The sequence below is a fragment of the Salvelinus alpinus genome, chromosome 9, assembly GCF_045679555.1.
Source record: "Salvelinus alpinus chromosome 9, SLU_Salpinus.1, whole genome shotgun sequence".
In the NCBI taxonomy this organism is placed as follows: Eukaryota; Metazoa; Chordata; class Actinopteri; order Salmoniformes; family Salmonidae; genus Salvelinus; species Salvelinus alpinus.
Window position 1 is genome coordinate 50,737,399 of NC_092094.1, and position 21,950 is coordinate 50,759,348.

Below are 21,950 nucleotides of genomic sequence, written 5' to 3' on the forward strand. Positions count from 1 at the left end.
CCCGAGACGATACCGGGGGGGCGGTGGCGATCCGCTTTTCGTCGATACCTGGAGGTGGTCTTGAGGAGGGCCGACCGGGCCCGTGGCAGAGCAGGGAAGAGTGTTGCGGGCGTATTCAACCCACAAAAGCTGCTGGCTCCAGGTGGTGGGGTTGGCGGAGACCAGCCAGCGCAAAGTAGTCTCAAGGTCCTGGTTTGCTTGCTCCGACTGGCCGTTGGACTGGTGGTGGAACCCGGAGGACAGGCTGGCCAATGACCCAATGAGGGTCCAGCACCTCTTCCAGAAACCCGGGACGAGAACTGAGTACCCCGGTCGGAGACCATGTCAACGGGCAGTCCATGGATCCGGAAGACGTGCTGCACCATGAGCTGGGCCGTCTCCTTGGCAGAGGGTAGCTTGGGGAGAGGAATGAATTGGGCGGCTTTGGAAAAGGGGATAATGGGGAAGATGGGCGACACCTGGAGGGGATGGAGACAAGCACAAAGAGAGGTGAAACAGATCAGGGTGTGACATATCTCTGTAGCCCAGGGGTATTCAACCAGGGGATGTTTTTTATGAATATCACTAGCAACAACAGAATAAACTGATTTTGAATTACATACCTACAGTAGAAAAGAGGAGAAATTCTTACTTCTAATGATCTGAACTTTATTTCTCAACTCCTAATATTGAGCAAATTACACTCATTGGAGCTAATTACAGTCACTGGAGCATTTGACAAAGGCTTTGAAAAAGCACCCGCGAGTACCAGTCGTGGCAAGTGACACTGGCTGCTGGTAAGCTTTCTTGACTTGGACATTAATTTTTGCCAACACATGGCTAACGTAATAACAAACCAAAAAATATCTTCCAAATCTATTCATTGTAAAATAATGATTACCTCTTGCTATTATCATTCACCTGATGATAAGACAAGATGTGAACAAAAATATTTTTGCTAATGTGGGATTGGGGTCCCTGGGTTGCCGGTTTGCTTGGGAGGGGGTCCCCGAGCAAGAAAAGGTTGAGGACCCCCGCTGTAGCCTACTAAATAGACTTAACAATGTATTTTGTGCACAAGCAAGAGCTAAATGCTTAAACACTTGATATGTGGTTCCCATTATAACAATATAATTTCTTGGCCCATGACACCTGTAATTATGTCACTTGTCTCATAGCTAGAGCTTTGAGATTACTATGGTTGTTTTATTATCAACACTGCCATTACATAGCATACCGGTATATCATTTCTGTGTCATTTCTGATTATTTACTTACCTTGAAATGAGCAATAAATCATCTGTGTGTGTCTCAACTGAGTTGTACTTTGTTTGACACGTGGTCCAAGAACAGAACGAGAGAGTGAGATTTGAGAGTGTGAGCAAAACACAAAGAGAGCCAGAGATATGGAGAGAGAGATAAAGTGTTCCCCTGGAGAAATGCTCAGATCCACGCGCTGAGAACACCTCATTGGGCTACAACTGTCCTTCCTATCCTCATACCTGCTCTGTGGGAAGAGCCTTCAACACTACTCTGAGGCAGCCAGACAATCTTGGAGGGTGGAGGCCAAGCTTTTCTTTCAGTGCAGCCTTACGTTTTTATAACAGACTCCTGGGTCCATCTCAGAGGTAGGAGTGCTGGTTTAGGAGCTTCCCATTATGATCCAACTACAAGTCCAAACTGATCCTGAATACACGCCCAGGAGACACTATGGCCCAGTCCCAAACAGCTCCCTCACCCCTACCCAATGCCCATGTTGCAGACCTTTCATGGTCTGGAAAGGAATTAGCAGCAGAGCAGCACAATAAGGCAGAAACTCCATCCAGCCAATCATAAGGCAAGGTGGAGCTATTACCATGCTATTACAATGTAGCTGATACCTGACAAAGTATAGATCTGCGAGGGGGAATCAAGAAAGAAGGCCGGATGTATATTGATAGGGTCTAAGATTTGGATTAGCAACCTCACTCCCCAGGTTGAAATGTCTTCACTCGCTCTTTTCAAATGGCTAGCTTCACAAATGATCCCTGGTTTGAGCCCAGTGAGGAACAGGGAAGGAATCTATACTTTTAAGTAGTCATCGTGATGGCTGTTACACCTATAGTATGTTGACCCACCACCTACGCTGCATGCTAATGGTGGACATGACCTGCAAACAGTACAAAACCCACGTAAGATCCAAGGGGCGTCCTGTTGAAAATACATATAGTGAAATGTCATATTTGTGCTGCCCACATGATAAACAAACCAGCAGCACAGGTGGCAGCAGGCAGGCAGGCAGGGTGACAAAATAACCAGATTTCAGCCCATCCTGACTACTGTTCCTGTAACTATCTACCCACAACAACACAGCTGACAGACAATGTCTGTCTTTCCCTGGGAAACCTGATCATTTTGCCCATGTAGGGATTAACCAGGCAGGGTCAATGTTGAAGGGAGTAAGCTTACATGTTTGTCTCTGTGGAATATATCAGTAGAAAGCTGCTGACATGGTTCTCAACAGTAACACCGTTTTTGTTTAAACCCACTGGAGTCGATGTGGTGCGGTTTTAACCAATCAGCATTCAGGATTAGACCCACCCGTTGTATAATTTGCTCTAGGATGCTCACGAGCCTTACCAGACTCATCTGAAGGTCCCCGTTACCAGTTAAGAAATATTATGGAAGTATATATGGAGGTAGTTTACTGACAAAAATAAGGGTTTCAATACATATAAAATAGAAATAGCTTCCTGATCTTTTTTATAACTTTCAGATATAGGACAGACACTTCAGAACAAACTTCCTTTAGATTTTTGGGGGGGACTATCTGTTGTTCCGTGTAGTGAATATGTTGTTCAATGCATTTGTATGGGCTAGTAGCAGTAAGGCCAAATTCAATGTTTAATCATGTTACGGCAGATTTCCTCCACTTCGTCTGAAGAGGAGGTGTAGGGATCGGACCAAAACGCAGAGTGGAAAGTGTCCATGTTTTATTAACCAATACTGAACACTACACGAAACAAAATAACAAAAGAGAAACTAACCGATAAACAGTCCCGTGTGGCACAACTACGGACACGGAAAACAAACACCCACAAACCACACGTGAAACCCCGGCTGCCTAAGTATGATTCTAAATCAGGGACAACGATTGACAGCTGCCTCTGATTGAGAATCATACCAGGCCGAACACAAAAAACCCAACATAGAAAACACACATAGACAACCCACCCCAACTCACGCCCTGACCATACTAACTAAATACAAAATAAGGGAAAATAAGGTCAGGAACGTGACATAACCCCCCCCCTTAAGGTGCGAACTCCGGGCGCACCACCTAAAACTCTAGGGGAGGGTCTGCGTGGGCGTCTGTCCGCGGTGGCGGCTCTGGCGTGGGACGTGGACCCCACTTCAAAAATGTTTTTGTCCGCCTCCTTAATCGCCCCCGTGGCCTTTTATGAGCGGCGATCCTCGCCGCCAACCTTGGCCTGGGGACCCTAGCCATGGGTCCCAAATGCACGGGGAATTCCGGCAGCGCCGGACAGGCGGGAGACTCCGGCAGCGCTGGAGTGAAGGACGCCTCCGGCAGCTCCAGAGTGAAGAGCGATTTAGGCATCGCCTGGCTGACTGCAGGCTCTGGCGGATCCTGGCTGGCTGGCTCTGGCAGCTCCTGGCTGGCTGGCGGCTCTGGCAGATCCTGGCTGACTGGCGGCTCTGGCAGATCCTGGCTGACTGGCGGCTCTGTCAGATCCTGGCTGACTGGCGGCTCTGGCAGATCCTGGCTGACTGGCGGCTCTGGCAGATCCTGGCTGACTGGCTCTGGCAGCTCCTGGCTGACTGGCAGCTCCTGGCTGACTGGCAGCTCCTGGCTGACTGGCTCTGGCACGTCCTGTCTGGCGGACGGCTCTGGCTGCTCCTGTCTGGCGGACGGCTCTCGCTGCTCCTGTCTGGCGGACGGCTCTGGCTGCTCCTGTCTGGCGGACGGCTCTCGCTGCTCCTGTCTGGCGGACGGCTCTGGCTGCTCCTGTCTGGCGGACGGCTCTGGCTGCTCCTGTCTGGCGGACGGCTCTGGCTGCTCCTGTCTGGCGGACGGCTCTGGCTGCTCCTGTCTGGCGGACGGCTCTGGCTGCTCCTGTCTGGCGGACGGCTCGGGACAGACGGACAGCTCTGACGGCTCGGGACAGACGGACAGCTCTGACGGCTCGGGACAAACGGACAGCTCTGACGGATCGGGACAGACGGGCAGCTCTGACGGATCGGGACAGACGGGCAGCTCTGACGGCTCGGGACAGACGGGTGGCTCAGATGACGCTGGGCAGGCAGGCAGCTCAGACAGCGCTGGGCAGGCAGGCAGTTCAGGCAGCGCTGGGCAGGCAGGCAGCTCAGGCAGCGCTGGGCAGGCAGGCAGTTCAGGCAGCGCTGGGCAGGCAGGTACACCTGTAGGGAGGAGACGGAGAGACAGCCTTGTGCGGGGGGCTGCCACCGGAGGACTGGTACGTGGAGGTGGCACCGGATATACCGGACCGTGAAGGAGGACACGCGCTCTTGAGCACCGAGCCTGCCCAACCTTACCAGGTTGAATGGTCCCCGTAGCCCTGCCAGTGCGGCGAGGTGGAATAACCCGCACTGGGCTATGCTGGCGAACCGGGGACACCATTTGTAAGGCTGGTGCCATGTACGCCGGCCCGAGGAGACGCACTGGAGACCAGATGCGTTGGGCCGGCTTCATGACACCCGGCTCGATGCCCAACCTAGCCCTGCCAGTGCGGCGAGGTGGAATAGCCCGCACTGGGCTAAGCACACGTACTGGGCTAAGCACGCGTACTGGGCTAAGCACGCGTACTGGGGACACCGTGCGCTCCACCGCATAACACGGTGTCTGACCAGTACGACGCCCTCTCACTCCACGGTAAGCACGGGGAGTTGGCTCAGGTCTCCTACCCGGCTTTGCCACACTCCGCGTGTGCCCCCCCCCCAAGAAATGTTTGGGTCTGACTCTCGGGCTCCCAACCGCGTCACCGCGCTGCCTCCTCATACCAGCGCCTCTCTGCCTTCGCTGCCTCCAACTCTGCCTTGGGACGGCGATATTCCCCTGGCTGAGCCCAGGATCTCTTCCCAAGTCCAGGAGTCCTGGGTTTTTGGCCGCTGCTGCTGTTGCTGCCCTTTTCCACTCTGCTTGGTCCTTTGGTGGTGGGTGTTTCTGTTACGGCAGATTTCCTCCTCTTCGTCTGAAGAGGATCGGACCAAAACGCAGAGTGGAAAGTGTCCATGTTTTATTAACCAATACTGAACACTACACGAAACAAAATAACAAAAGAGAAACTAACCGGTAAACAGTCCTGTGTGGCACAACTACGGACACGGAAAACAAACACCCACAAACCACACGTGAAACCCCGGCTGCCTAAGTATGATTCTCAATCAGGGACAACGATTGACAGCTGCCTCTGATTGAGAATCATACCAGGCCGAACACAAAAAACCCAACATAGAAAACACACATAGACAACCCACCCCAACTCACGCCCTGACCATACTAACTAAATACAAAATAAGGGAAAATAAGGTCAGGAACGTGACAAATCAAATATTTGTTTTATATATTGCTTGATACTTCAAGAGGTCTTAAAATTCAAAATCAAATAGCTTTATGATCCTTGGTATGACCGAATTAAAACAATTCCATATGTTAGCTTAGTACCCTGGGTACTAAGGAACTATACTGAACAAAAATATAAATGCAACATGTAAAGTGAGCTGAAATATAACATCCCAGAAATTTGTCATCAGAGCTGTCATCAAGCCTAAGGGTGGCTATTTGAAGAATTTCAAATATAAAATATATTTTGATTTGTTTACTTTTTTGGTTACTACATGATTCCATATGTGTTATTCATAGTTTTGATGTCTTCACTATTATTCTACAATGTAGAAAATAGTAAAACAATTGAGAAAAACTTTTGACCGGTAGTGTATACATGAACTATGGAAACGTAGTATTTTGATGCTAGAACAGGGTGAGATAAATATGATGAGATAAAATTCAATAAATATCATATTGTTTGGCACATTATCTACGATATTCATTGCCAACTTTAATTACACCTTTCATTTCAGAGAATAAAAAGTCTAAAACCCAGTCTCCTTGGATCTCCAAAACATGTTTGTAGGAAAAAAGCATATCAACACAATCTCTTTTTGCCTGCCAACAACCCACCACTCCACACAGACTCACAAATGCTCGACCATAGCACCAAGCTAAACCAACACACTATGAACACACACCTTCTAACCACAAACACACACACACACACAACCGCACACACTCTCTCTCTCTCCCCACCCTGTGGTGGCTTCTTGTTGTAAGCACAGTGATATTCTGACCAACTGCAGAATCCTATTCTTTACAGCCGATGACATCAGTGACATGTAAAGCTCTCTGGCATTGTCCAGTCTATTGGAGCTCTTTAGTAATTTAATCGTCAGTTAAATGGCCATGGGCTACAGGGATAAAAACTAAAGTCAGCAACTGGTCAGCAAATCACAATTGAAAGCTTTAAATAGGGGAATTGCTCCGTAAGCAATGCATGCTGGGGGCATTGTGGAGCTGCTGCTCAGGCAGAGGGGAGGCAACTAGGAGAGATGTAATGGTTTGAATATATTTAATACAGTCCCATTATGGGATCTGTAAATATTACATCTGTTCTAAACTAGACAGAGAGAGAGAGAAAAAAATACTCTAGAATTACACACAAATAAAATACCTTATAACGTAATCCATTTGTAAACAGCTTTTAGGCTGGGTTTCTGTACAGCACTTTGTGACATCAGCTGATGTAAGAAGGGCTTTATAAATACATTTGATTGATTGATTGAACTGGGGAATATAAGTGGATTTAATTCAGAGTCACCTGAATGATCTTAGCGGACCAAGCTCCAAGCTAATGCAAACAGAGCGTAGGCTGTCGAATCAAATGCCACAGTGTGTAAAATCTGAAATGTGATTGACTGGAGATATACTAGTAAACCCCTGAATGTGATTCATATCTAGATGTAAGCTCAGCTTGATCTTTTCAACTAGGCTTTCAGTATGGAGCACTACTACCATATTATACTTTTGTGATATAGCCCTGAGTTTTTCCTGGCCACGTTACCCGACCAGGGAAAAGTCCGGGTCCTGTAGTTATAAGCTATAAATAAGTAGGCCCTGGAGTTTGTCCCGGTCAGATCAGGTGGTCAGGAAAAATTCAGGCCCTACTTTTTTATAGGATCCCTTGGTTAGCTATGAGGGCAAACGGTCCGTAGCAGCCCAGCGAAAGGGGTCAGGAGCAGGCCAGAGAGAATAGACAGAGAGAGACAGTGATACTGTCACCCAGTGTGCCCATACTGTCTGAATGAGAAGCATCTGAAACAATTACAATGGGTATGTGAAAGTGCTACTTGCTGGGCAGGGGTGGAGTGGACGGATTCAGTGTACTCAGCAAAACTGATGCTTGTTATTGATACTCATACATACAGTTTGTGTAATAGTTATTGATAATATTACTTCTAAAGGTATGATATTTGAAGAAGAACACATGAGAGTATTTTCCAATTGGTTATGGAAAAAGTTTCCCTTTATACAAAAAGCTCTGGAATTGATGAAATTTTGAAGGAAATTAGATGTTAAATAAATAATAAAACCCAGGTGATATTTAGGACCAGAGTATTTCATGAATAGTAATTGTGTCGATATATTGAACAATATCAACTGACCTATCACTAACTAAGTTTACATGCGCACGGTATTCCGGATAGTAGCTCATATCCCGTTTAAGATCTTATTCTGGATAAGCTGTTTACACGCACCTTTGATATCCCACTCATGAGTATCCCTGTGTCCATGAATAAACAGAATATGCCTAATTTATGCCTAATTTAAATTAATATGGGTTAAATGGAATAGTAACTGAAATATGGACACTTACTGTAGGCCTATGCACTCTCATATGTAGCGCAATATAATATTAACTCCTGCATAATTATGCATTTCTTGCAGTAAAATTATACAACAAATGTCCATTTTGTCTCGGGAACAGGTGTGGAGAAATATGACCTTTTTCTTTCAGCATCTCTTTAGAAAATGTGAATGCGTGTGTCACGTTCCTGACCTGTTTTCTGTTGTTTTGTATGTGTGTGATGGTCAGGGCGTGAGTTTTGGGTGGGCAGTCTATGTTTTCTGTTTCTATGTTGGTTTTGGGTTGCCTGGTATGGCTCTTAATTAGAGGCAGGTGTTTTGCGTTTTCCTCTAATTGAGAGTCATATTAAGGTAGGTTGTTCTCACTGTTTGTTTGTGGGTGATTGTCTCCTGTGTCAGTGTCTGTATGTTACGCCACACGGGACTGTTCCGGTTTTTGTTTGTTTGTTTGTTTGTTTGTTTGTTTGTTCGTTTTATGTAGTCTGTTTTCCTGGTTCATGCGTTCTTCACGTTGTATGTAAGTTCGTGTCCAGGTCTGTCTACATTCGTTTATTTGTTTTGTAATTATTCAAGTGTTTGTCGTGTTTTTCCGTTTTGTCTATTAAATCAATATGTATTCACAACCCGCTGCATTTTGGTCAAATCACTACTCCTCCTCTTCGTATGAAGGGGAGGAGGAACACCGTTACAGCGTGTGTAATGTGTTATCTTTGACACTGTTATGCAAGCAGACCGTATTTCAACCACATCTCAAATATGCACCCAAGATGAACTGAAGTCTTATCGAAAACGCGTTTCATCGCGTTCTCAGTTTTTTATTTTCTTGAACACATTTTGCACAGGACCAATCTTTCCACTGTTTTAGAGTTATTGTGTTTTCTCCCTGATCCCTAAACTAAACAGACAACTTTACCGGTGTTAACTAGATTACTAGCGCATTCATTCTATCGATCGGTTGTTTGCTAAACCAGCTGGTGCTATCTCAGTCTCCCAGGAAGGCAATGGGCCGTTTCACTACAAAATGTAGGATCTTCATTTGATCACTCTTTTGTTGCTGAGAATTGTCCTGTCTTTTAAAAAGGTTTCTAACGTGTATAATTTACACTTAGAAAATTCAGACTTGATTTGCCCTAAAGAAAAATGTATCAACCCCTACAAAAATGTCCATTCATAATTTTCCACATAATGATTCACATTTTTTTTTAATTTCCTGCAGTAGCAAACTGGCTCAAATTAAGATCCTACATCTGTATTACCACCACTTCCACTCAGTCCCTCAAGCTGCACTGTGTTTGTGGAAATCCTGTTTAATTAAACCCATCATAAAATAATTCACAATAATGTAACTGGCAAATTGTACATCCTTTCACATTTGCATAACATAACTGTATTGGAAAAATCATGAATGGATTTTACTTAGCTGACATGTTATCATAAGTAGGCCAATGATGGAGTGTTATTATTTAAAAAAGATTCAAAGGCATGCACAGTCTTGTCAAGTATGCTTACTAAAACCCTTCTGGCAACAGTCCTATTAAATCCCCTTGGGTAGAGAGGGAACCTAATATTCAGGTTTCTCCTATTTTGGAAATAGAAGGGTGCACACACACACACAAACACACACACAGCATGAACTTTAGATCCTAGGTAAGATTGAGCAGTAATTCTGATACCTTGATGAATAAGGAGTACTGTATAGCCAGGCCTACATTTGGCTATTCAGTGGAGTTGATGTGTTTTGGTTTTGAATATAACTAGCTCCTCTGGTGGGGAGGTCGGGTTATGAACAGTAAACTCACAGTGTGCTGTGGGATGCTCCTGTAATCAGGTACCCTGGTGAGTGAGGGAGTATAGGCCTACATTTACTGTGGAGTTACAGTGGAGTTGATGTGTTTTGGTTTTGAATATAACCAGTTATTCTGATGGGAAGTTCATGAATAGTGAACTCCCAGTGTGCTGTCTGTCTGTGGGATGTTCCTGTAATCAACCCCTCCCAGTGAGTGGAGGAACAGCTATCAGGGTAGGGTGTGCCATACGTGACAGAAACTGATAGTTCTGCTACCCCCCTCCCTCCTATCGTCCCTCACAGAAAGATGACCAAGAGAACACACACAGATAGTGACTACAGTCGATAGACAACTAGTTCTCACAGTCTCACGTCAGAATTAGACATTCATCCATGTTTCTCAAATTTCAAATTTCGGAGTTCTTCCAAATGTAAAAGTTTGAAGTGTTTAAGGTTAAGTTTAGGCATTAACTTCACATTTCTAAGGTTAGGGTTAAAGTTAGGAATTAACTCTGAGTGGTTAAGGTAAAGGTTAAGGGTTGGGATAGGCTTAAAACAAGAATAACTTTCTATTGCTGTGGCCAGTTTCCACATCATCTCCCGACGTCCTCAGAATTGTATTTTTATTTATTTATTTAACCTTTATTTAACTAGGCCGAAATGGATGGATGTTGAATACTGACTTGTATCATGAGTGACCTGGCTGAGACTCTATTAATCATGCATTGAGCTTTTGACATATGCTTATATTGTTTTATGCATTTCTTTTTGTTTTTTATGCTTATTTTTTTCAAAAGTTGTGGTATTTAACTATGGAAGAAGTAATATTTCATTTTGAAATAATTGTTATAGTGTGCTGAGAACATTTGATTGATTTGATTGATTGAATTGTATAGACACTTTTAATTATTGTCCTTATTTTTCACAATAGTGTCTGTTGGCAACATAACAATTATGTTTTTTTTAAATCGTGTAACCTTTTCATGATGAGCATGTCTAAAGACTGTGCTTGCTTGTTGAAACACAACCAATATATAAAATTGACAGTTCCAATACAGAATGACAGAGGACTGCAGATGTATTTACATAGTTCACTTGGCTTCCTTTTTTATAACCTTTCCTACATCAATACTGATCTCAAAAGTCTTGATGGGTGAGAGCTCCTACCAGAGCTCTTTAAGGAAAAGGGAGGAAGTAAAAGAAGCATTGACAGACTATTATGACACATGATTATTTACTCCCATCTAGTGGTCAAATATGCAACTACAGTATTATGTTTCTGTAAGGGTAGGTACTGTAAAGGGAGGAATGTATTGCTGTAGGTTGGACTGTGGAGAGAAAGAAGATCAAGATTTGTGAATTTCAAAATAATATATAGAAATATACATACCTAGGATCTCAAAACAAAATAACTTGCAGACTTGTTTTTGTGCTGCTGTGCGTTTTGTTGCCAACCTTACTTTGCTACCTGACAACTTTACGTTTTTATATTTTTTGTTTTTCCCTCACTCAATTTTTTCACTCTGTACGTTTAATCTGGACATGGTTCGTCAGGACTTCCAACAGCCGAAGCTAAGTAGTAACATTAACATGATGCCTTCTAATTGCAGTCGCTGTACTCATAGTATACAGGAGAACGATCGCCTTACGGCGAGGATAGCTGTGCTGCAAGCCCAGCTTCAGATGCAATCGTTAGGCAAGGGTAATTTTAGTGTAGGAAAGGATGAAACAGCGTCTGTGCCACCAGTAAGTACAGATAGTAACGTTAGTATAAATCCCCTCGCACAGTCCCTGCAGCCGGACAACTTTTTCATGGCTTCTGGAAGGAAATGCTGTAGGAATGCTCAACCGGTGTAGCTCATTCAGCCGACAGAAACGTTCAACCGGTTCTCCCCATTAAACAGTGAGTCGGAGTCAGAGGCCGAGCCTTCTCTGGTCTCTACTCCTCCCATTACGGGGTCTGAGACGCCGAAGGCTCCCACCATTAACTCTGACAAATTGAAAACCCTAGTCACTGGCGACTCCATTAACCGCAGTATTAGACTTAAAACGAATCATCCAGCGATCATACACTGTTTACCAGGGGGCAGGGCTACCGACGTTAAGGCTAATCTGAAGATGGTGCTGGCTAAAGCTAAAACTGGCGAGTGTATAGAGATATTGTTATCCACGTCGGCACCAACGATGTTAGGATGAAACAGTCAGAGGTCACCAAGCGCAACATAGCTTCAGCATGTAAATCAGCTAGAAAGATGTGACGGCGTCGAGTAATTGTCTCTGGCCCCCTCCCAGTTACGGGGAGTGATGAGCTCTACAGCAGAGTCTCACAACTCAATCGCTGGTTGAAAACTGTTTTCTGCCCCTCCCAAAAGATAGAATTTGTAGATAATTGGCCTTCTTTCTGGGACTCACCCACAAACAGGACCAAGCCTGGCCTGTTGAGGAGTGACGGACTCAATCCTAGCTGGAGGGGTGCTCTCATCTTATCTACGAACATAGCTCTAACTCCCTTAGCTCCACAATGAAATAGGGTGCAGGCCAGGCAGCAGGCTGTTAGCCAGCCTGCCAGCTTAGTGGAGTCTGCCACTAGCACAGTCAGTGTAGTCAGCTCAGCTATCCCCATTGAGACCGTGTCAGTGCCTCGACCTAGGTTGGGCAAAACTAAACATGGCGGTGTTCGCCTTAGCAATCTCACTAGAATAAAGACCTCCTCCATTCCTGCCATTATTGAAAGAGATCGTGATACCTCACATCTCAAAATAGGGCTACTTAATGTTAGATCCCTCACTTCAAAGGCAGTTATAGTCAATTAACTAATCACTGATCATAATCTTGATGTGATTGGCCTGACTGAAACATGGCTTAAGCCTGATGAATTTACTGTGTTAAATGAGGCCTCACCTCCTGGTTACACTAGTGACCATATACCCCGTGCATCCCGCAAAGGCGGAGGTGTTGCTAACATTTACGATAGCAAATTTCAATTTACCAACAAAAAAAACGACGTTTTCGTCTTTTGAGCTTCTAGTCATGAAATCTATGCAGCCTACTCAATCCCTTTTTATAGCTACTGTTTACAGGCCTCCTGGGCCATATACAGCGTTCCTCACTGTGTTCCCTGAATTCCTATCGGACCTTGTAGTCAGAGCAGATAATATTATATTTTTGGTGATTTTAATATTCACATGGAAAAGGACACAGACCCACTCCAAAAGGCTTTCGGAGCCATCATCGACTCAGTGGGTTTTGTCCAACATGTCTCTGGACCTACTCACTGCCACAGTCATACTCTGGACCTAGTTTTGTCCCATGGAATAAATGTTGTGGATCTGAATGTTTTTCCTCATAACCCTGGACAATCGGACCACCATTTTATTACGTTTGCAATCGCAACAAATAATTTGCTCAGACCCCAACCAAGGAGCATCAAAAGTTGTGCTATAAATTCTCAGACAACCCAAAGATTCCTTGATGCCCTTCCAGACTCCCTCTGCCTACCCAAGGATGTCAGAGGACAAAAATCAGTTAATCACCTAACTGAGGAACTCAGTTAACCTTGCGCAATACCCTAGATGCAGTTGCACCCCTAAAAACTAAAAACATTTCTCATAAGAAACTAGCTCCCTGGTATACAGAAAATACCCGAGCTCTGAAGCAAGCTTCCAGAAAATTGGAACGAAAATGGCGCCACACCAAACTGGAAGTCTTCCGACTAGCTTGGAAAGACAGTACCATGCAGTATCGAAGAGCCCTCACTGCTGCTCGATCATCCTATTTTTCCAAATTAATTGAGGAAAATTAGAACAATCCTAAATTTATTTTTGATACTGTCGCAAAGCTAACTAAAAACCAGCATTCCCCAAGAGAGGATGGCTTTCACTTCAGCAGTAATAAATTCATGAACTTCTTTGAGGAAAAGATCATGATCAATAGAAAGCAAATTACGGACTCCTCTTTAAATCTGCGTATTCCTCCAAAGCTCAGCTGTCCTGAGTCTGCACAACTCTGCCAGGACCTAGGATCAAGGGAGACACTCAAGTGTTTTAGTACTATATCTCTTGACACAATGATGAAAATAATCATGGCCTCTAAACCCTCAAATCTGCAAACTGGACCTTATTCCAACTAAACTACTGAAAGAGCTGCTTCCTGTGCTTGGCCCTCCTATGTTGAACATAATAAACGTCTCTCTATCCACCGGATGTGTACCAAACTCACTAAAAGTGGCAGTAATAAAGCCTCTTTTGAAAAAGCCAAACCTTGACCCAGAAAATATAATAAACTATTGGCGTATATCGAATCTTCCATTCCTCCCTAAAATTTTTGAAAAAGCTGTTGCGCACTGCCTTCCTGAAGACAAACAATGTATACAAAATGCTTCAGTCTGGTTTTAGACCCCATCATAGCACTGAGACTGCACTTGTGAAGGTGGTAAATTACCTTTTAATGGCGTCAGACCGAGGCTCTGCATCTGTCCTCGTGCTCCTAGACCTTAGTGCTGCTTTTGATACCATCGATCACCACATTCTTTTGGAGAGATTGGAAACCCAAATTGGTCTACACGACAAGTTCTGGCCTGGTTTAGATCTTATCTGTCGGAAAGATATCAATTTGTCTCTGTGAATGGTTTGTCCTCTGACAAATCAACTGTAAATTTCAGTGTTCCTCAAGGTTCCGTTTTAGGACCACTATTGTTTTCACTATATATTTTACCTCTTGGGGATGTCATTCGAAAACATAACTGCTATGCAGTTATGAAATGTACACACAGCTGTACATTTCAATGAAACATGGTGAAGCCCCAAAATTGCCCTCGCTAGAAGCCTGTGTTTCAGACATAAGGAAGTGGATGGCTGCAAACTTTCTACTTTTCTTAATTTTAATTTTACCCCCTTTTTCGTGGTATCCAATTGTTAGTAGTTACTATCTTGTCTCATCGCTACAACTCCCATACGGGCTCGGGAGAGACGAAGGTCGAAAGCCATGCGTCCTCCGAAACACAACCCAACCAAGCCAAGCCACTGCTTCTTAACACAGCGCGCATCCAACCCGGAAGCCAGCCACACCAATGTGTTGGAGGAAACACCATGCACCTGGCAACCTTGGTTAGCATGCACTGCGCCCGGCACGCCACAGGAGTCGCTGGTGCGCGATGAGACAAGGATATCCCTACCGGCCAAACCCTCCCTAACCCGGACGACGCTAGGCCAATTGTGCATCGCCCCACGGACCTCCCGGTCGCGGCCGGCTGCGACAGAGCCTGGGCGCGAACCCAGAGTCTCAGCTAGTGCTGCGATGCAGTGCGCGAGACCACTGCGCCACCCGGGAGGCCCCCAAACTTTCTACTTTTAAACTCGGACAAAACAGAGATGCTTGTTCTAGGTCCCAAGAAACAAAGAGATATTCTGTTGAATCTGACAATTAATCTTGATGGTTGTACAGTCGTCTCAAATAAAACTGTGAAGGACCTCGGCGTTACTCTGGACCCTGATCTCTCTTTTAACGAACATATCAAGACTGTTTCAAGGACAGCTTTTTTCCATCTACGTAACATTGCAAAAATCAGAAACCTTCTGTACAAAAATGATGCAGAAAAATGAATCCATGCTTTTGTTACTTCTAGGTTAGACTACTGCAATGCTCTACTTTCCGGCTACCCGGATAAAGCACTAAATAAACTTCAGTTTATGCTAAATACGGCTGCTAGAATCCTGACTAGAACCAAAAAATGTGATCATATTACTCCAGTGCTAGCCTCCCTACACTGGCTTCCTGTTAAGATAAGGGCTGATTTCAAGGTTTTACTGCTAACCTACAAAGCATTGCATGGGTTTGCTCCTACCAATCTTTCCGATTTGGTCCTGCCGTACATACCTACACGTACGCTACGGTCACAAGACGCAGGCCTCCTAATTGTCCCTAGAATCTCTAAGCAAACAGCTGGAGGCAGGGCTTTCTCCTATAGAGCTCCATTTTTATGGAATGGTCTGCCTACCCATGTAAGAGACGCAGACTTGGTCTCAACCTTTAAGTCTTTACTGAAGACTCATTTCTTCAGTAGGTCATATGATTGAGTGTAGTCTGGCCCAGGAGTGTGAAGGTGAACGGAAAGGCTCTGGAGCAACGAACTGCCCTTGCTGTCTCTGCCTGGCCGGTTCCCCTCTCCACTGGGATTCTCTGCCTATAACCCTATTACAGGTGCTGCATCACTGGCTTACTGGTGCTCTTCCATGACGTCCCTAGGAGGGGTGCGTCACTTGAGTGGGTTGAGTCGCTGACGTGGTCTTCCTGTCTGGGTTGGCGCACCCCTTGGGTTGTGCCGTGGCGGAGATCTTTGTGGGCTATACTCGGCCTTGTTTCAGGATGGTAAGTTGGTGGTTGAAGATATCCCTCTAGTGGTGTGGGGGCTGTGCTTTGGCAAAGTGGGTGGGGTTATATCCTTCCTGTTTGGCCCTGTCTGGGGTATCATCGGATGGGGCCACAGTGTCTCCTGACCCCTCCTGTCTCAGCCTCCAGTATTTATGCTGCAATAGTTTATGTGTCGGGGGGCTAGGGTCAGTCTGTTATATCTGGAGTATTTCTCCTGTCTTATCCGGTGTCCTGTGTGAATTTAAGTATGCTCTCTCTAATTCTTTCTTTCTCTCTCTCTCTGAGGACCTGAGCCCTAGGACCGTGCCTCAGGACTACCTGGCATGATGACTCCTTGCTGTCCCCAGTCCACCTGACCGTGCTGCTGCCCCAGTTTCAACTGTTCTGCCTGCGGCTATGGAACCCTGACCTGTTCACAGGACGTGCTACCTGTCCCAGACCTGCTGTTTTCAACTCTCTAGAGACAGCAGGAGCGGTAGAGGTACTCTCAATGATCGGCTATGAAAAGCCAACTGACATTTACTCCTGAGGTGCTGACTTGTTGCACCCTCGACAACTACTGTGATTATTATTTGACCATGCTGGTCATTTATGAACATTTGAACATCTTGGCCATGTTCTGTTATAATCTCCACCCGGCACAGCCAGAAGAGGACTGGCCACCCCTCATAGCCTGGTTCCTCTCTAGGTTTCTTCCTAGGTTTTGGCCTTTCTAGGGAGTTTTTCCTAGCCACCGTGCTTCTACACCTGCATTGCTTGCTGTTTGGGGTTTTAGGTTTAGGCTGGGTTTCTGTACAGCACTTTGATATATCAGCTGATGTAAGAAGGGCTATATAAATACATTTGATTTGATTTGATTTATGACTCCAGTATACAGTATTTTCTTCATTCCATAATGATTCAGACTATAACAGCTATTTTCAGTCTGTTTAAAAAGTTTTGCATAAAATAGGTAATACAGCCAATTATGCTAATATTATTAGCTAAAGGTTTTTAGTAAGACATAACTAAGGGTCCAAGGACAGCGCCCCCCAAAATTGTAGCCTGAAGGCACAGAGTTTCTAAACTCAGAGGCGCAACATCGCGAAACAGACCAAAAATTTCAGGCCGGAGTTTGGGGTAAGAGAAATGCTATTTCTTTACTTAGTTATTAATTTTCTCGAAATCTAAAGGCACAACCTAGATTCGAGCCAATGTCTTAAGTAGTTGAACATGTTATTACTCCAACCTCGTGAAAGTGACAAACTGACACGTTTTCATTTTCGTCAAAAAACTACTTTATTAAGTCGGAGTGCCTTCGATTTGACGGCTCACACATGCGCAGTTCGGCACGAGACGGCCGTTAGACCCAATGACGTGTTTCTACGCATGACCTTTGCTAGCCAACTGAGCCATGACATCGCCTACGTGATCGGGGATATTTATTGCAGAAGCAGTTTTAGCCTATCTTCATACTGTACTGTCTTTGCTGAAGGTGTACCACCGTTCTACAATGCGCGTGCGCTATTCTTCAAATAACGATCCGACGTCATTGAAGGATTTTGATTGCCAAATCAGGTCGCTTCTGACATGGACTCAGCACTGAGTTTAGAACATTTCTCCGCGACTTCAAAAGTGTAGTTCTTGTGTGAGTTTGAAGAAGTTTGTTACCGCGTCTTCTCTGCTTATTAGGCTACCTTGTTTCAGTGATGGCGTTACATGGCAAAGTGGCTTTAGTGACTGGTGCGGCAGAAGGTTTGGGAAAAGGTTTCTCAGAAATTCTTTTGCAAGAAGGAGCAAAGGTAAGAGTGCGCGTCAGTGTTGTCATCAATGAAACTGGTTTGTTTTTCACTGTCAGAATACATGCTACAATATGCGTTACGTTTTGTAAATGATTTCTAATATTAAAAGAAAAAAACGTAATCAAAATAGATTTATTCGATGTTACACGATTTTCTTTAGTAAAAGTAATATATTGGTTGTCCTGTGTGTTTAGGTAGCCCTGTTGGATATAAATGAGTCAGGGGGGAAGGATTTGAAGGCGGCCTTTGATAAAGAATATGGACCAGACAGAACACTGTTTCTTACCTGCACCGTTGAATCTGAGGAACAACTAAAAGGTAGTGATTTCCGATAATGTTGATGAACAAAGATAAATATTAGGCTACAATTATCGACTTGCCACAACTGAAGTTTCCTCTGGGGAAAATACAATTATTCCAATCTATACATCTTGTTGGAATATGCTTGAGGAACTTTGAGCAGCAATTGGGTTTTACTTTCCAACACACTACAGAAGTGAGAAGTATAAGCCTACAGCCAGGCTGAACGTGTGGATCGCCTTCTATGCTGCATTCTTGTGTGCTTTTTTAGGCACACTAATTCCTCAAGGAGCAGAACAGTTGTTTATGTAATGTATGGACTATTTACCCTCAAATCAACAGAGTGGTTCCAATGTATTACTACGTAGATTCAAAAAGAAGCTGATACAGTATCTTTGTCAACGCAAAGTTCTGACAGTAATACCGGGAAGGACTTCCCTTCACTAAAGGGTGCGTTTGTAAATTCGCTCTGGCTATCTACTCCGATTTCATTCTCGTTGGAGAGCGTAGAACAACTGATGAATTTACAATCGCTCAAAACCCGTTGAATATGGCCGGTGTCAGTAAACGTCTGAAAAAAGCGTAATTAAATAGTTTTCAGCAGCACAGTTACAGTCACCAACGCTTGGAATTTCCGGACAATCTAACAACGCTCTGAATTTAAGAACGCCCTGAGCGCACTCTGTCACTCCAGATTGAATTTACTAACACACCCAAAATAACAAGTGAGAAGTAACTCCCTCGCACCTTTTTCTTCACTTTGCAGCTCATGGTGACATTTCTATGTATATTCTGTTGACAGATGCCTTTGAGAAAACGGTAGAGACGTTTGGGGGCTTAGACATCGTCTGCAACAACGCTGGTATCATCGATGAGACGAACTGGGAGAAATGTGTGTCTATAAACCTCGTAAGATTAAGTATTTTTTTCTGTTGCACTAGTACGGAGTTTATTCTGAGTCTTTAGGGAAGCTGTTGCCAAAAACAATTTTGGTTGTTAGCTGAGCAGTCGGGAAAAAAGCGTCGAATATTTTGCCTATGAAGTGCTCGTATATAAGATTATACGTGACAGAACTTGTCTTGTCTGTGTAAGATACACACCATACATATAGAAAACACATTTATGAAAAGTATGTTAAGTGGTTGGTATGAATATGTATTGTCATTGCTCTTCTGTTTATAGGACTATGATTGTTTTATGGCAGTTCTTTTCTTATTTTTCATATTTTATGACTTTTCCATTTTTATGTCTTGTTTTTATTTTGGGAATACTCTCTTAAATGTTCAGATTGTTTCCATTCCATAATGTTAAGCACATTTGGCTGCTGTACTGTTATGATCATCCTGTGCTGCCCTACAGAATGGAGTGGTGAGAGGCACGTATCTGGCTCTCCAGCACATGAAAAAGCAGAACAGAGGGCAGGGAGGGGTCATCATCAACGTAGCGTCTATGGCAGGTGCAGTGTCCATTTTATGTACTTCCACGTCAGTTACGTTCCACTTCAGTTATTATAGTGACAATTCAAGAGTTCCTTGGCTGACTCCCGATACCCAAATGGCACTCGATTCACTATCATTTTGGAACATTAAGTGCACAACTTTTGACTAGAGTCCTATGGGCCCTGGTCAAAAGTAGTGCACTAAATAGGGAATAGTGTGCCGTTTGGGATGCATCCCTTGTGTCTTCTGTTTTGACATCTAACTGAAATGATATTTCTCTGCCTTTCCATAGGTCTGGGTCCTCTGCTGACTGCTCCCATCTACACAGCCACCAAACACGGGGTGGTGGGGTTCAGTCGGGCTATGGCGGTATGTCCCTCTTAGAATCAGGAAATGGTGTGCTCCACTCGGTCTTTAGCAGCTGCAGAGGTCAAACAAACAGATGTTTTGACAACAGCCTTCATCATTCTCTCCACCCAGGGGTGAGACACTGATCATAGGGTTCTAAAGGCAGGAGGATTGGGAAAAGCAAATGGCCAGGAGTTTCTACAGTAATAGGTTCTACCAAGGGCCTTGAGTTTTTCCTTGCCAGGCCACATGGTCAGGAAAAACTCAGGGTTCTAGGCATGGGGGCATAGACAATTTCTCAGTGTGACTTCACATGCTTATTTTGATGATGCACTGTGTGAAGTCAATTGATTCCAAAGAGCCAGAGTATGTAGATTATTAGACTAACGCGCACAATTAGGATTTGTCCCAAATGTGGCGTCCCTATGGGCCCTGGTCAAAAGTAGTGCACAATAGGATGCACCACAGGTTTGATTTAGATCCTTCAGAGCACTTAAGTATCTTTGAGTAAAAGCAGACATCAGATCAGAAAGACGATTGCTTATATCTCTGCAGCACATACAACCAGGGTGACAAAAATGACATCTACTTTTCCTGCTATCTGCTGCATTTGCATTGTAACTGTGAGAGAACGTGGTAGCAGGACATTTGATCATTTGCACAGGAAAACCACAACGAAAATAATAGCTGAACGTTAGTTCCTCATGCTCAATTTCGGTTCCCTGCGTCAGTGGACAGTAAACGGGGACTGATGCTTGTGTGTGTTTTCTGACAGGATGTCTCCTGTTTGTGTGACTACGGGGTGCGAATTAATGTCCTCTGCCCTGCATTCGTCCAAACCGCCATCCTCTCCTCCCTGAGTTCAGAGGCGACTGCGGGACAGTTCGCAGGTCTGAGGGGAGTGGCAGAGAAACTACTGGAGAAGTTTGGTGTGCTTGAGTGAGTCTATCCTCCCCAGCCCCTTTCATTAGATGGGCAGTGTTCGGTTCGTTACCCCCACCCCATGTAGCCTACTACAGCACAGAAGCACACACACTTACAATGAACACTAACACATTTAGAGCAGTGAACAAACTACCTACTAAACTCCAGTGTTGTGGTGATTTACACAATGACAGTATGCTACAAAATCGCATCCCACAAACAAATAGACGTTAATACCTTGCATGGTTTGTAAGACAGTCAACTGATAACAATCCAGAATATTGCTCCATACCATCCAGAGAATTCACTAGTAACAACAGGGGCTTGTCAGTGTTGCAACCTGTAGGCAGGTTTGTGTACTCCATGCTCACTGCTAGGTAGGGAAGAGCAGAGCGGGTTGATCTGTTTTACAGTATGCTAAGGGCGTGTTGTCACATGTTTCGTTTCAGAGTCTCCGAGGTAGCCAAGAACTTCTTGAAGCTGGTGACGGATGAGAGTCGAAACGGAGAGGCCCTTTTGGTACAGAAGGAGGGAGCTTCATATGTAACGTTTCTCCAAGTGACTTCCCAGCTGCCCAGTATCCTTGCCCCATCTCTGTAGCAGAATCCCGCCCCCAGCTAGCTGGTATGTCTGCAGTCTAACACAAGGCCTGGACCTGTGTGTTCTGGTGTTCTGGACCTGTTGCTTGTATGAAATAACTATTGTGTAAACAACATGATTGTATTATCACCTCCCACTATATAAGGGACATGTAACCATTTACTCTTTGAGTTCTTCCCTGTGAAATCAGAGATCTCATTCTCGCAGCTGCATGATTAAAGATTTTTCTATTATAGAATTACAGTTTTTTTTGATTGCTTAAGCACGATTTTCAAAACAGGGCCCGTGTTTTCAAAACACTACACACAATTAGCACAACCACACACCCAATTAGCAAAACACTACAGATCCTTTGCAAAATTAAACACTCTTGTAAAAACTATACACTTCTTTTTAAAAACCACACTTTGTTACCATATGAAACACACACGTTTCACATTACTATACTCTGTTTGCACGAGTTACACTCTGCTGTGATAAACCTAA

At 44.5% G+C, this 21,950-nt stretch overlaps 1 protein-coding gene across 1 annotated transcript; it reads left to right on the forward strand.

The window, feature by feature from the left end:
- The first annotated feature begins 17,389 nt into the window (after positions 1-17,389).
- On the forward strand, positions 17,390-21,702 carry LOC139530304 (15-hydroxyprostaglandin dehydrogenase [NAD(+)]). Its single transcript, XM_071326583.1, has 7 exons — positions 17,390-17,853; positions 18,048-18,171; positions 18,956-19,062; positions 19,513-19,609; positions 19,885-19,961; positions 20,716-20,879; positions 21,314-21,702. Exons 1-7 carry the CDS (start codon positions 17,761-17,763, stop codon positions 21,462-21,464), a joined length of 813 nt encoding a protein of 270 aa, XP_071182684.1. The 5' UTR covers positions 17,390-17,760; the 3' UTR covers positions 21,465-21,702.
- The last annotated feature ends 248 nt before the right edge of the window (positions 21,703-21,950 follow it).

What these genes read in the sequence shown, in the direction of transcription:
- LOC139530304 (XM_071326583.1), top strand. Translation starts at nt 17,761, where the DNA reads ATGGCGTTACATGGCAAAGTGGCTTTAGTGACTGGTGCGGCAGAAGGT. An exon ending in TTTTGCAAGAAGGAGCAAAG is followed by an intron (nt 17,854 to 18,047) that starts GTAAGAGTGCGC and finishes CTGTGTGTTTAG; the next exon opens with GTAGCCCTGTTGGATATAAA. An exon ending in ATCTGAGGAACAACTAAAAG is followed by an intron (nt 18,172 to 18,955) that starts GTAGTGATTTCC and finishes TTCTGTTGACAG; the next exon opens with ATGCCTTTGAGAAAACGGTA.